Source organism: Pelobates fuscus, chromosome 4 (assembly GCF_036172605.1).
Source record: "Pelobates fuscus isolate aPelFus1 chromosome 4, aPelFus1.pri, whole genome shotgun sequence".
NCBI classification, from domain to species: domain Eukaryota; kingdom Metazoa; phylum Chordata; class Amphibia; order Anura; family Pelobatidae; genus Pelobates; species Pelobates fuscus.
The window spans coordinates 361,971,749-361,989,080 of NC_086320.1; the positions used below are offsets into that span (position 1 = coordinate 361,971,749).

Sequence of the window (17,332 nt, forward strand, 5' to 3'; positions counted from 1 at the left end):
GACTTACAAGTTAAAGGAACACTATAGTTTCAGGAGCACAAACATGTACTCCTGACACTATATTGTTACACCAATTATTTAGGACCCTGGACCCTGTAAACTCACCTTTTTTCTTGCCACGCTTTATCAGTCAGCATCTCATCATAGAGATGCATTGAATCAACGTTCAGCACATCCATGCAGAGCGTGGAAATGACGCATGCTAGTGCTGCACATTGTGCAGTACTGACACTGGAAGCACCTCTAGTGGCCATCTGAGTGACTGCCACTAGAGGTGTTACTAGGCAGTAATGTAAACACTGCCTTTTCTTTGGAACCAACAATTCCATCCTTGTGAAATAAGAAAAAAGGGGAATGTAACAAACTTTCCACCGCCAAGGGCTTCCTTCTCTGCTACTCCCTACGTCAACGCAATGAGGAACCTTATGACCATGCTTGGTAAGCGCAACCTATTAGGTGGTTCCAATAGGAAAGAATTGTATTATTATTATTGCCATTTATAGAACGCCAACAGATTTGGTAGCGCTTTACAATATTATCAAAGCTTCACAATGGGGAATTTCAAGATCCTGAACGTCTTCATGCAAAGTGTGAAGTGCCTCCAGTGTTATTTCACGGAGTTAAACTAAGTGAAACTGCAATAAGCATCACTAGAGACTACAATGTTTTACATTGCAGGATTAAGCGGACAGGGACACTGCACCCAGACCACTTCAATGAGATGAAGTGGCCTGGGTGCCTTTAATGTCCCTTTATTTAGATGCTAACACACAAGCACAATTTATACCCAAAAGTTTGAATAATAGCTGAATGCGAGTCTTTATAACTCGGCTATCTTAGCTTAAATTTCACAATTATAATTTACTAGAGAAACACAAATCTTTATTTTCAATCTTTGTTTCACTTAAAATGATTAAAGCCCACTCAATCTAGAAATGAAAGTTTGTGAAAGGGGATTTTTTTCACATTACTGAAAATGGTTCAACATATTTTATTTTAATACCGATGACAAATTGTTACTGTGATCTTCCCGTACATCCAAGTGCACAGAAGCAAGTTTCAATATTCTGATCTCAATAAACACTTCTAAGATATCACACCATGCCAGACTGCTATTTCAAAGAATCACACAGTTGAACAATTTTTTTAAAAAATATATATTTTCCATTTTTTTTTGTGTGTGTGATGAGAACACTGCTTCTTAAGACACCTTTACAGAGATGAAAAGCGTGCATAGTAAATAATAAATAAGTAAATAAACTAAGATACATGCAGTTGAAAGTTTTAACCGCACATATTAACCAACCTACCAGAAAAAATAAATTATAACAAACAGCACATATTTATATGAGCAAACATCACGCCAAACAAACCCACCAAAGAGTTAAAATAACTCTGAAAAGTTAACAAAACAACTCCCTGTACTGTATGTAGCAACTTCAACATGCAAATTCCACAATGGATTGCATTAGAAAGACGTCTACTTGCAAAAAAGTAGGGCTTATTTATTGAACGGAGAATTGCGGAGAACTGACAATTATATTTCCAAAATTACTGAGCCAAAAGTAACATGCTTATTTGATAAATGAGGAGTTGTTGGGATCTGATCACGATAGTCCAATATAGTAGAACTGTAAACATTTTTGAACCCAGCCATTTTTTCAGCTCAGCTTTTAAATCCGCACATTTACAATTCCCTTGTAAGTTCCATGGTTTCCACACAATAGATTCTGAAAGTTAAACTGAATATTTATTTTCCAATTCGACTCCTTTGGCAAAATAGTTGCAGTTCCCTTGTCAGATAAAAATGTGATGGGTCACCAAACAACTTACAAAATTATGTCAAAACACGGAAGTCATATGAATAGCTCCAATTTGGCTTTTTTTTGGCTAAAGATCAAGTTTTTGTGAATTCAAAGTGAATTCAGAGTTGGGGAAAAACTGTGCGTGATTGAAAGCGTAGGTGACCTGGAGAATTTTTATAATACAGCTGTCTCAGGCCTACAATTAAAATTCACTTCATATATCCACAAAGTCAGAGAGGTAGCATATGCATGTTAAAAGGGTACTGTCTCTTCTCGAAATTACATCAATCACATATAATTTGTGTAAAACACTTATTGTGATGCATTCACTCCATTACAGTCCAGGCACAGTCAGGGCACACTATGCAAATGAGGAAGAAAACAGAAATATGATTTTCTATTCTATTTCACTATTTTTAATGACAGAAAATGGCATAATTTATAATGATGACTGACAGGTAGCCAAGATGGAGGCATCCACCTTATGGATAGAGGTAAACTGGTTTTCTGTCCAACTATCAACAGGTGGACATTTTGTTTAATAAATGCTTATCCTTAATTCTAGTGCTTGTCTGCATCTCAATGTTCTGGCACACTAATCACGCCATCCTTGTTTTTAAAAAAAAAAAAAACCTTTTGGGGGAAGGGGGGGTTAAGTGACTGATTTCAGAAGTACTATGGGCCCCAATGAACATCTGGGCTAACCTAGAGAGCATCACTATTGGTAAAAAAAAAATGGTTTTAAAAGTTAACAGGTTATTTACCATTATCTTGAGATTTTATGATTGCTGATTCATAACAAATTTTACATTATTGGAAACATTATTTTAATAATACTCTTTAAAAACACATATACAGGAGGCAAGAAAAAAATGTTTTTTTTTAAAGACACACATTAAGACAAAGTCTACCTGCACAGCGCGACCACCCACGACTGCCGCAGTCCGACAGAGGGCTTAGAACAACGACATCTAGACACTCAAATTTTCAGTTACGTGCAACCCCTACCCATCAGGGAACTGCAGGCTTTAGGGCCCGTAGCCATCACAGGAAAGAGACCACGCAGGTGACAGACGCACATACAGCACCTGCACCACACGGCCACCCCAACACAGACATTTCTATCAATGACCAGCCTACACACACCATGTCGCTCTCCACTTTGCACTCACTGGGTACACACGGGATGGAAGAATTGTAATCCACGGGAGACCACGGACAGCGCCCCCACAGATGGCTAAAGGGTTCACGACCCACCGCAAGCGAACGCGGTTACCAGCAGACACCCACCCCCTAGCACGCAAACCAACAGTTCAACTAAGTGCACTTACACTACTAGATAGCCCCCTCGACGAGTCAATCACACAATGCTAGCACAACACAACTGCCCACTCTACCCTACATAAAAAATGTGCAATGTTTATCATACCTCACCACTGTTCTAACATGTTATTTCGTACATTGTGAGCAATTATGTAACATCTTGCCTATGCACCAAAAATAAAGAATAAAAAAACGTCTAAAAGTAAGAATATTTTAAAAACTGTGCTATTTAATTCACTTATCGCTGTTTATTTTACTTTAAAACACGCTGATTGCAAAAAGCTCCATATTTTCCAAAATGTGCGTTATTAAAATGATATAATAGATACAATTTTGAACATCAAAATATGAATTCACTTTATGCAATAACCAAAGTATAAAGAAGCAGATCTGGTGCAAAAAGCTATATGTAGAACAATCACCATGGAAACTAAAGCTAAGTTCCGACTAATTGCACCACATGTAGCATTTTGTGCTTTATAAACACTTCAAAGTACATTCCGAGGCTGATATTTTGATCTCTAAAGATTCTCCATCTTTTAGTACGTTAAGACAGGATGTAAGTTAAGCTACATCCAAACATAATCATGCAGACAAATCATTTAAAGCTTAGAGTTCTGCACATCCGCAACACTATAAAATAGAATAGAAGAAACACTTAAATAATTAACATGTCTACAGCCAAGAAAAATGTACAGCATTCTTAGACATCTTCTCGTGTACATAGCACAATATCTCATTATTAATTTGTCCCACCCATGCCGAGGATACTTATGGAGGCCATATGTAGAGCGCTACGGAATCTGATGGCGCTATATAAATAATAAAATAATAATATGCTCACAATTAATAGTAAGAACATTTATTAGATAAATCTGATTTAAAAAAAGGAATTACTGACCCCTTCCACTTATAAACACACACAAAAGGTTATTTACAAGAGTTAGAATTTAAAGTGAATTTTAAACTGAACTGATAGTATAGCTGGCTTGAGATTTCTTTTCAGTTTAGCTATTTTGAACTTAAATTTTACATTTATTTTCACCTTGATCAATTCAACTTGGATTCTCACTTTAGTGCAAAATCCCGAAACCCTATGCTATTTATTTTCTAATTAATTCATTTTTTCAAAACAAAGGATTAAAAGGATACTTTAAGCACCATAACCACTACATCACACTGCAGTGATTATGGTTACCGGAATGCCCTAGCACTCTCCCACTGTAAACTGTCAAAGTGTTTATAAATAGATTGACACTGAGTTAGCTCAATCAGGGCATTGATTTATTAAAATGGAACTACATACTTCAGCATTCGTATATCAACTTTAGATATCTCTTTATTGGCTGAGAAGCTCACCGGGAGAGTAATCTCAAATTTGACATATTGCACCAAGTGGGGAAGAGAGAGGTGAGTGACACACATATGTCATCTTTATCTGTATTGGGCAATTTGAGTTAACCTGTAGCTTATTCAGTCTTTCTATTTGGCATTTAGGACACAAAGTGTAGTATCAAAGTGTAGTATCGTAGTAGTATTATTTTAAAGAAATTAATAATGCACTTTAAGTTAATGTTCTCAATTTGTAAAAAAAAATTTATTCTGTTGGTGCATATGACAATGATATGCTCTGTACATCCCTAACTGCCCTGTGGATGATTGACAGTCAGCTCCCTCCCCTGCCTAGCTCATGAGAGCCGCTAGACCTCTACAATCTCCCCTTTCCAGAACACATGACATGCTCACCTGACTACATTGGGATGCTCGAAGGTCTCCAGATGTCGCAGCACGGCCACCTCCCTGATGGTGGACAGGGGCATGCCTTCTTCCCCCGTCTGCACCCTCACTCGCTTCAGGGCTACAAAGCGGCCACCATTCTTTAGGTCACGGGCCTTGAACACCTTGCCATAGGCCCCCTCTCCGATTTCGGCCACGCACTCGTACTGCTGGTCGGCCACTCCTTCTTTCTCTGTCATCGGCATCATCCTTTCCAGGGGACCCTCCTCCTGCCTAGAGCCCGTCTCCCCTCCGGCTCTGCTCCGGGCCACAGGGGACACGTGGAGCCGAGGGTTCTAGAGTGCCGGAGAGCAAGGGCAGGAGGAGAGGCAGAGCACAGAGGGAGCTAGGGGCACAGCCAGTGCGTCGCAAGAGTGGACCATAGATATAGCAGAGTGACACGGGGCACAGACAGAGTGGGATAGAATTTGAGGGATTCACATGATCATCTGTGGGAGAGAAAAATACATTATATTATACACTGATTGTATGTTCCCCATGCTGTATTATATACTCATTGTATGTACCTCATCCTGTATTATACGCTCATTTTATGTCCTCCATGCTGTATTACACATTCATTGTATGTACACCATGCTGTATTATATACTCATTGTATGTACCTCATCCTGAATTATACACTTAGTGTATGTACCCCATGCTGTATTATATACTCATTGTATGTACCCAATGCTGTATTATATACTCACTGTATGTACCCCATGCTGTATAATATACTCATTGTATGTACCCCATGTTGTATTATATACTCACTGTATGTACACCATGCTGTATAGTACACTCATTGTATGTACCCCATGTTGTATTATATACTCACTGTATGTACACCATGCTGTATTATATACTCATTGTATGTACCTCATCATGTATTATATACTCACTGTATGTACACCATGCTGTATTATATACTAATTGTATGTACCCAATGCTGTATTATATACTCACTGTATGTACCCCATGCTGTATTATATACTCATTGTATGTACCCCATGTTGCATTATGTACTCACTGTATGTACACCATGCTGTATTATACACTCATTGTATGTACCCCATGTTGTATTATATACTAACTGTATGTACACCATGCTGTATTATATACTCATTGTATGTACCCAATGCTGTATTATATACTCACTGTATGTACCCCATGCTGTATTATATACTCATTGTATGTACCCCATGTTGTATTATATACTCACTGTATGTACCCCATGTTGTATTATGTACTCACTGTATGTACACCATGCTGTATTATACACTCATTGTATGTAATCCATGTTGTGTTATATACTCATTGTATGTACCCCATGCTGTATTATATACTCACTGTATGTACCCCATGCTGTATTATATACTCATTGTATGTACCCCATGTTGTATTATATACTCACTGTATGTACCCCATGCTATATTATGATGCACTCATTGTATGTACCCCATGCTGTATTATGCACTCATTGTATGTACCCCATGTTGTATTATATACTCATTGTATGTACCCCATGTTGTATTATATACTCACTGTATGTACACCATGTTGTATTATATACTCACTGTATGTACACCATGCTGTATTATATTCTCACTGTATGTACCCCATGCTGTATTATATACTCACTGTATGTACACCATGCTGTATTATATACTCATTGTATGTTCCCCATGCTGTATTATATACTCATTGTATGTACCTCATTCTGTATTATACACTTAGTGTATGTACCCCATGCTGTATTATACTGTATACTCACTGTATGTACCCCATGCTGTATTATACATTCATTGTATGTACCCCATGTTGTATTATATACTCACTGTATGTACCCCATGCTGTATTATATACTCATTGTATGTACCCCATGCTGTATTATATACACACTGTATGTACACCATGTTGTATTATATACTCACTGTATGTACCCCATGCTGTATTATATACTCATTGTATGTACCCCGTGTTGTATTATATACTCACTGTATGTACCCCATGCTGTATTATATACTCAATGTATGTACCCCACGCTGTATTATATACTCATTGTATGTACCCCATGTTGTATTATATACTCACTGTATGTACCCCATGCTGTATTATGCACTCATTGTATGTACCCCATGTTGTATTATATACTCATTGTATGTACACCATGCTGTATTATGTACTCATTGTATGTACCCCATGCTGTATTATATACTCACTGTATGTACACCATGCTGTATTATATACTCATTGTATGTACCCCATGCTGTATAATATACTCATTGTATGTACCTCATCCTGTATTATACACTTAGTGTATGTACCCCATGCTGTATTATATACTCATTGTATGTACCCCATGCTGTATTATATACTCACTGTATGTACCCCATGCTGTATTATATACTCATTGTATGTACCTCATGCTGTATTATATACTCACTGTATGTACCCCATGCTGTATTATATACTCATTGTATGTTCCCCATGTTGTATTATATACTCATTGTATGTACACCATGCTGTATTATGTACTCATTGAATGACTGTATGTACCCCATGTTGTATTATATACTCATTGTATGTACCCCATGCTGTATTATATACTCATTGTATGTACCCCGTGCTGTATTATACACTCACTGTATGTACCCCATGCTGTATTATATACTCACTGTATGTACCCCATGTTGTATTATATACTTATTACGTGTAGAACATCTGTATGATTGGGCGGCACTGCGTTTTAATCACCAGTGCTAATGCTACAGCAGACTGTGTAGGTAGGGATCGAAACAACGCATTTGGTTGTTAAACAGTGTTTTGCATTTCATATATTTTAATGCTATTATAGAAAAAAATCTAATAAAATCATGCTTAAATTACACAAAGAATCAATCCATCACATAACGTTCCGTATATTGTGCCTAGTTCAGGAATATCCCACTTGTTGAAATGGAATAACTGATAACTAATAGTTAACTATACTGCGTTCCAGTAGGACCTGCATCGGCCCAGTAAAATTACATTCATTTATTAATTCTTCAGTCTACAAAAGAGGAATGGAATAATAAAAACACGTGTGCGTAATATTAATATATATATATTATATAAATATAACATACAAGATCCAGCGCACTCACTAATTCGCCAAACCGCAGTTTCTCCGCTCACAGAATGTAATAGTTCTTTTTAAAACAAATAACATCAGCAAAAATAATGGGGGTTCTGATCTTACAATATAGAAGCCTGCAGCAACGTCAATGTACCCCATTTTTGGAAGGTCCTATTCTAGCAATCTAATGCCTGCTCCTATGACATTAATCCACTTACTTGGGAAATCCTTCCTCCTGGGACTCTGCAGCACAAGGTTAAACAGGGCCCTGATATGAGGCACCTGTGACGGCGAGGGGTGCAAAGCAACAGGGTATATATATATTTATAGAAATTGGCAGCCAAAATATTTTTCCTAATTAAAAAAAACCCTTTGCTTTTAATATGTATATTATATTTATATATCATATTGTGCTGTTGAAAATAACGGCAACATTGCAGTTTTTGCAAAGTAGCCAAATTTTCATGGGATTTTTTATGATTCATTTGCAATATGTACTTTAATACAATTACTCAGACACATAAATGTTTGCCTGCAGCTGTGATGCGGGGGGACGGGGACACTTGGGAGTTTCCAATCACCTTATTATCCCCTGGGCCATCCGAATACCCTATACTACAAAATAAAGGTAGCCACTGTTTGTTCTAAAGCTACAACTTCTGGAGGAAATCTACATTTTGGCTTCCCTGCCCCAGAGGAGTGATGCCTAAACAATGGCACTCCAGCTAACTGCATTTCCCATCATCCTAAGCATCATGAGAGATGCAGTCCACAATTGAAGGCTGCCAGGGTTTAACTATCAGTTTTCTTACAGAAGTTCCCAGGAAAGTGTTTAACCCCTTAAGGACCAAACTTCTGGAATAAAAGGGAATCATGACATGTCATGTGTCCTTAAGGGGTTAAAGGAAAGTTGAGGTGCTTAAGCCCAAATACACATTAAACGAAAATGACTTATGTGATATGATCAAACATGTTAGATTTTACCCAACCAAGGGTTAATAATGAAACAGCCAACGACAATGCATTAAAGTACAGTATGCGGCTGACATTATTTTATCTCCCTTTTTTCTAAAGATCGTGTAAAAGGGAATGGAACGTTCTGAGTCTTTACTAGAAAACTGCAGAATGACAAGACTTTCTAGGGAAAACGTGTGGCCATTGACCCCTTGCATCCTGTACCTGGTGTCGTTATTTTTCTTGTATATTTGCATTAAACTGTATTTTCTTTTTGCAGTATTTTGTTCATCTACCGTATATCGGTTATGCAGGACTATTCTAACTGAATAATAAATGGCTGGGCGATTGCTGTTAAAAACCTACCGACTATGCTGCAACATATAATAAAAAGCCATTGAACTGAGTGTGTACAAGGATTAAAGTACCGAGCACATGGCTGGTGATCTGCACAATGGAGTGGTACTTAAATTCATTTAAACAAGGGCAGGCAAATAAAAATAATAATATAAATGATTTTCCCAGTTACTGCAGAACCTCCAGTCACATGATGGGAATTGTAGTCCTTCATCAGCTGGGGATATTTTTTTTTATTATTTTTTTAAAATATATTTTTGGTCATCCCTTATTTTTGCATAAAATAAAATTAAAAAATCCTCTTCCCTCCTCGTGCAGAATGCATATAGGAAGCCTGATTTCCATGACTCTATGTATATATATTTAGATGCATTGTTTTTACCCCCAGAGGTAGGTAACTTACCTGCACTGATCTAGCTGAATCCGGTGGGGTGGGTATATCCAGCTGTGCACTGGCTGATGGAGCTGTGCTCTCCTTATTGCTGAGCCTGGAGGTGGGTAGGTGGTTTCACATGGTCCCTGCTACCCCAGGCATTGGCCACACAGGTAGCCTTCAGCACACTGAGCTCTGCACAGCCATCCTCAGCTAATGCATGAAAGGGGGCCGGCTCTGAGCACGGAGGAAAAACACCCTCCGCACTGCAAACTGCTCACTTAAACATGCAAATCTTTAAAGAGTTTATTCTGCAGGCAGTGAGCTGAGCGGCAGCACCCCTATCCTGCTATGGCTTTCCTCCCCCTATCCCTGGCATTTCTCTATTAGTCACTCTCTCGGTCTCCCTCTCTCTCTCCCTCTCCCTCTCTCTCCCTCTTTCCTTCCTCCTCTAAGAGGAGCAGCAGCGCTTTCTTTTTCCTACTTTTTGTGAGTTTCCCACGCTGGCTGAATGTGACTTGACCCCGCTTCAAAAAAAGTTTGACATAGTGCTAGAACATTTCCGCATTCTTCCTGACTACAAAGCCTGCAGCCGCCTCCTTCTCATTCCTGTCTCTGCACTCTAGTCTTAGCACTTTTATCTTGGCAGAAGCAGAGGGATCATATAAGTGGAGCCACATTCTATACACACACACACACTAACATTCTATACATACACTGACATTCTATAAACCCACACTAACATTCTATACATACACACTAACATTCTATTAACATTCTATACATACATACTGACATTCTATATACTGACATTCTATAAACCCACACTAACATTCTATACATACACACTGACATTCTATATACTGACATTCTATAAACCCACACTAACATTCTATATACTGACATTCTATACATACACTGACATTCTATAAACCCACACTAACATTCTATACATACACACTAACATTCTATTAACATTCTATACATACACACTGACATTCTATATACTGACATTCTATAAACCCACACTAACATTCTATATACTGACATTCTATACATACACTAACATTCTATACATACACACTGACATTCTATACACACACATTGACATTCTATAAACCCACACTTACATTCTATAGATACACTAACATTCTATACATACACTAACATTCTATACATACACTAACATTCTATAAACACACACTAAAATTCTATACATACACTAACATTCTATACGCACACTAATATTCTATAAACCCTCACTAACATTCTATACATACACTGACATTCTATAAACCCACACTAACATTCTCTACATACACTGACATTCTATAAACCCACACTAACATTCTATACATACACTGACATTCTATTATTAATTTTTATATAGCGCCATCAGATTCCACAGCGCTGTACAACCCACAATAACATTCTATACATACACTAACATTTTATACACACACACTAACATTCTATAAACCCACACTAACATTCTATACATACACTAACATGCTATAAACCCACACTAACATTCTATACATACACTGACATTCTATAAACCCACACTAACATTCTATACACACACTAACATTCCATACATACACTGACATTCTATACATACACTAACATTCTATACATACACACTGACATTCTATATACTGACATTCTATAAACCCAAGCTAACATTCTATACATACACTGACGTTCTATACATACACTAATATTCTATAAACCCACACTAACATTCTATAAACCCACACTAACATTCTATACATACACTTACATTATATACGTACACTAATATTCTATAAAACCTCACTAACATTCTATAAACCCACACTAATATTCTATACATACACTAACATTCTATAAACCCTCACTAAAATTCTATAAACCCACACTAACATTCTATAAATTCTCACTAACATTCTATACATACACTAACATTCTATAAACCTACACTAACATTCTATACATACACTAACATTCTATAAACCCACACTAACATTCTGTACATACACTAACATTCTATACATACACTAACATTCTATAAACCCACACTAACATTCTATACATACACTAACATTCTGTAAACCTACACTAACATTCTATACATACACTAATATTCTATAAACCCACACTAACATTCTATACATACACTAACATTCTATGCATACACTGACATTCTATAAACCCACACTAACATTCTCTACATACACTAACATTCTATAAACCCACATTAACATTCTATACATACACTAACATTCTATAAACACACACTAACATTTTCTATAAATACACTAACATTCTATACCTTCACACACTAACATTCTATACACACACTGACATTCTATACATACACTAAAATTCTATACATACACAGTAACATTCTATACGTAAACATTAACATTATATACATACACACACTAACATTATATACATACACACATTAACATTCTGTACATACATTAACATTCATACATTACGCATACATACTAACATTCTATACATATACACACTAGCATTCTATACATACACTAACAATCTATTCACACATTGACATTCAATACATACACTAACATTATATACATACACAGTAACATTAAATACATACACAGTAACATTAAATACGTACACAATAACATTATATGCATACACTAACATTATATACAAACACACAAACATACATACACTAACATTCTATACACACACTAACATTCTATACATATACATACACTAACATTATATACATACACACACTTGCATTATATACATATACACTAACATTATACTTTATACATACACAAGCATTCTATATATAAACACACTAACATATACATACACACACAAACATTACTTACACACATTGACATTCTTCACATACACATATACTAACATGATATACTTAATCACACAGACATTCTAAACACACACACACACACACTAACATTCCATGCATGCACACATTCTAACATTCTGTACTTACACATTCGCTAACATTACTTTCACATTCTGACATGTTATAAAATCAGCAATACATTATTTACATACATGCACACTCACATTATTTAGACACACTAACATTCTACACATACACACAAACAATCTATACTTCCGCACGCTGACATTTTTTTTACAATCAATATTACATTCTATATATGCACACTCTAAAATTCTCTACAGACAATATTTTTTAAAAATAATTATAAAATTATATTTGATGTATGTATCGATTTCTTATATATTAATATACATATAATGCAAGCAAAATACATTCAATACATACAGCTACACACACACACACACACTAATATATAAAATATTGTGTATATACAGGTTTTCGCATAAAACAGTTACATTTCTTTTAAATAATATTTTTTTAAATGTACATTAAATCAGAAAAATAAGCGGGTTATTTAAAAAAATGGAAGTCTCACTCTGCAAACACTTACTGGAATGTCATAATAAATATTGAAGTATTTTTTATATACTGGATCAAAACAAAAAAAATTATCATGATATATTGCATGTTGCAAAAAAATATTTTTCTTTTAAAATATTAAATATGTATATGTAAAGTATGAGTCTGATCTCACTTTATTTAATTCAATATATAAAAAATATTACATCTTAGTTATTGCACATAAATATTGCAAGATATGTTAATTCAGAGGATAGATAGTTAGATAGACAGACAGACAGAGAGACAGACAGATAGATACGTACATACATACATACATATAATAAGATGTGTTTTTTCTTTTACTCATATTGCTGTGTATATGACTTAAAGAGAATTTCTCGGTTTTATAATGTATTTGCAAAGGTAAAATAAAATTGCAATTTGACAAGAAATATATTTTTAAAAGACTGGTTTATAAATACTTAAATAACTGCATACAATTAAAATAGTGGGAGCTTAAACAATTAACTATAAAATGTGTACAATTCTGTAACTAACAAAGGTTAATGTGAATACCCGATAAGAATGTGTACAGGTTTAATTTTTTTTTTTTTTTCTAGAATGCTGACACATAAGGCACAGTGGGAAATTTTAAAACGTTCCAGTTTGACAGATCTGTAATTTCTGTTTAGATTACCATATCACAACTGAGAATAAATGGTGAAATATTACAGTATCTGGATGTTTTTGCAATGCAATCACATTTCTAAACAAGGGGATATCCATTACAGAACTGATCTCAGACAAATTTGGATTTTGTGCACTAACATGATACAATTGAAGAGCAGTATTAGATGACTAATCTAATAGTCATTCTTATGATAGATACATAGCTCTCCTCCAATTCTTACTGCAGAACATTCTGTTTAACCAAATATGACAATATTTTTTTTACTTCTGAACTTACGATGACCAATTACATGTAGCACTTTGCACACATAATTAATTATCAAAGACCCAGTGACATACAAAGCTAGATTAATAAATAACAAGGTATAAAACTGCTAATATATTCTTTATTTGATCTTTTACTATAAAACTGTTTAATCGTTTTTGATTTTTTTTTTAATAAAACATTTCATTTAAAGGACCACTCTAGGCACCCAGACCACTTCAGCTTAATGAAGTGGTCTGGGTGCCAGGTCCTTCTAGGGTTAACCCATTTTTTCATAAACATAGCAGTTTCAGAGAAACTACTATGTTTGTGAATGGGTTAAGCCTTCCCCTATTTCCTCTAGTGGCTGTCTCACTGACAGCCGCTAGAGGCGCTTGCGTGATTCTCACTGTGATTTTCACAGTGAGAGCACGCAAGCGTCCATAGGAAAGCATTATGAATGCTTTCCTATGTGACCGGCTGAATGCGCACGCAGCTCGTGCCGCGCGTGCGCATTCATCCGACGGGGAGGAGAAGAGGAGGATCGGAGGAGGAGAGCTCTCCGCCCACCGCTGGAAAAAGGTAAGTTTTTAAACACTTTCCCCTTTCCAGAGCCCGGCGGGAGTGGGTCCCTGAGGGTGGGGGCACCCTCAGGGCACTCTAGTGCCAGGAAAACGAGTATGTTTTCCTGGCACTAGAGTGGTCCTTTAAAGGGAAAATATAGTGCCACGAAAACAAACTTCCTCCCCCCCCCCCCACCCCCTTGGTGTCACTTAATTGCGGCCTACCGTGCCTCACCAATCCTCAGCCTCGAGGCACTCCTCGGCGGACAGAGAGCGGGTCCCGACTACCCGGTCTACCCCCCGCAGGACACACCTACCATGGGCCGACGTACCCCCAAACCTACGGCTGGAGACCATACCCAAGGTAGGGACATTGGGGAAATGCTGCTCCGACCAGCCGACAACGCACCAGCCAAACATGGCCCCCGTCCAGGAGATGGAGGGAGGGGAGGCTTCACACACAGAGAACACCCAGGGAGGACCCACAAAAGTCCCGGCCTCGCCAGAGGACTCAGCCCCCACTACTAAAGGGGACCTGAAAGCCCTCCTGGTAGTCATCCAGAAGCTGCTGGCTGCAGATGTAGCCCTAATTAAAAGGGACATGCAACAGGTCACAGACCATATCACAAACGCAGAAAAGGACATAGCTGGAGTACACAATACTATAACTACCCTGAAAGATTCAGTCCAACAGCTGCACATAGAAAAACATGTCCTAGCAACCCAAATAATGTCCCTTGAAGACAAGCAACGGCGAACACACATAAAGATCCGCGGCATACCCAACACCATCACCACTGAAGAACTGCCGCACTACATGCGACGACTCTTGAATACCATCCTACCACAACCAGTAGCTAAGAAAATCACACTGGATGGTATATACCGTGTAACAAGCTCAGTACGCATCGCACCTGACACCTCCAGAGATGTCATCCTACGTTGTGTAACCATACATGACAAGATTCAAATAATGACTGCCCTGAAAGGCAAAACGCCACTAGAATTTGAGGACGCAAAGTTATTATTTTTTCAAGACCTCCCCTGAGCCACATTACTTAGACGCAAATCCTTCAGCCCAGTGACGTCCACTCTATGCAAAGCAAACATACCATACAGATGGGGTAACTCCGGCTCCTTACTAGTCCATCACGCTGGGTCCACTCACAACCTTACCTCCCCGGTGGGAGCCCCAACCTTCCTGTCTGCATTGGGACTGCAACCGAGTCAACCTCCTAATACAGAAGATAACCAAAATGTAACCCAGGACCCAGCAGCCAGCACCTCAGCCGGACAAATGGCGAACTGCCTGCAGCGCCCGCACACCCGACCCTAATCTGGGACTGAGCCAGCCTTGCCTCCGAGCAACCCTCTGGCTATCTAAACTACACTGACCAACTACACGCTCGGACTTAGATCCAAACCAATTAAGAGTCTATAATGTTATTCTACAATGCTTATCACATATTGTATTTTTTACTCATTTACTTTAATTAATTAATTAATTTCTTTTTTTAATTCTTCCTACCCTACCTTTCACTTTTATTTTCTAGTACGCTCACTCAGACAACACACCCAAACCCCTGGGAAAGGTACCACAACCCCCAAACAAAACAGGGTCTACACACCTCTCTCACTCAGCAAGCCGCTGGCCTTCAAGACCCAGGCAATCTGGCGATAAGAGGCGCCTTAAATACCGCCGCCCCCCCCCTCCCCCCGCCACTCCTCTAGGGCAGGGGCAACACTAAGCGTGCCAGGCAACCACCAGGACACCAAACGGTCCAACATCCACACAAACATCGCATAGTACTCAAAAAGTACGCACACCCTGGCACTATCTACGCATATAGATACCAACCTGAGACCACACAAACTTAGGCTCCTACGCAACACTGCGGCCTCATGCAACACAAAGGAGCATACTTCACACCTCAACACCTCAAGCCTGTAGTACCCCGGGAGTGCAACACACACCAATCACTAGCCTGCCGAACTCTAACTAACCCCGGGCTTGTCCCCAAACGCGGTTAAAAATAAAAAGTGCTTGACAAACGCATTTCACTGTATATCCTGACACTAACCTCAAAATGTTATGGGAACACTTGTTACCGCTAAATACTTGCAAACTAACGATCTCATGAAATGCTGAATGTAATTCCATGCACAACTGAGCACAGAAAAATAAAGAATTGGGGGGAAAATGTAGGTCTGGGTCTTGTGATTCTCACAATATAAAGCGCTTCGCTGTAGGATTTATAGTTTTTAAAATACGACCATTTGAAGATGGCAAACGCCAGTGAAGTGAGCAATTTGGAGCAGTTTGTTTTTAACCGCTCTTCTCTGCCCTATTTGAAATCTATTGGTTTCTGTTGGCAGTTGGTGGAATGTTCGAGGGATTTGAAAGATTTGAAAGCTCTTCTCTGCCCTTGCTGTAGAGTGAGGGAACCACACTCCAACCTTTCCACAGTTACTCCAGCCACTCCAACCCCACAACAGTTACTCAAGCCACTCCACCCAGTTACTCCGTCCACTCCAGTTGTAGACTACTGGTGGAGGCAAGAACACTTCACACAATTTCCCCAGAAATTGTAGCTTTTCTAGTTTATTGTTAAAGTAATACTATAGGGTCAGGAACACAAGCATGTATTCCTGACCCTATAGTGTTAAAACCACCTTCCTGTTCCCTCTTGCCTCCCTAAATATAGTAAAATCTTAGTTGTATTCAA

General features: G+C 38.0%; 1 protein-coding gene across 1 annotated transcript in view; it reads right to left on the reverse strand.

The window, feature by feature from the left end:
• LOC134609157 (cyclin-dependent kinase 6-like) overlaps positions 1 to 10,215 on the reverse strand; it is a 173,930-nt gene extending 163,715 nt beyond the window's left edge. The window contains exons 1-2 of the mRNA XM_063452657.1: positions 9,737 to 10,215; positions 4,875 to 5,353 (exon numbers count right to left, since the gene is read on the reverse strand). Coding sequence (XP_063308727.1) covers positions 4,875 to 5,113 — 239 coding nt within the window. The 5' untranslated portion in view covers positions 5,114 to 5,353; positions 9,737 to 10,215. The remainder of the gene's footprint in view (positions 1 to 4,874; positions 5,354 to 9,736) is intronic.
• Between the last annotated feature and the right edge of the window lie 7,117 nt (positions 10,216 to 17,332).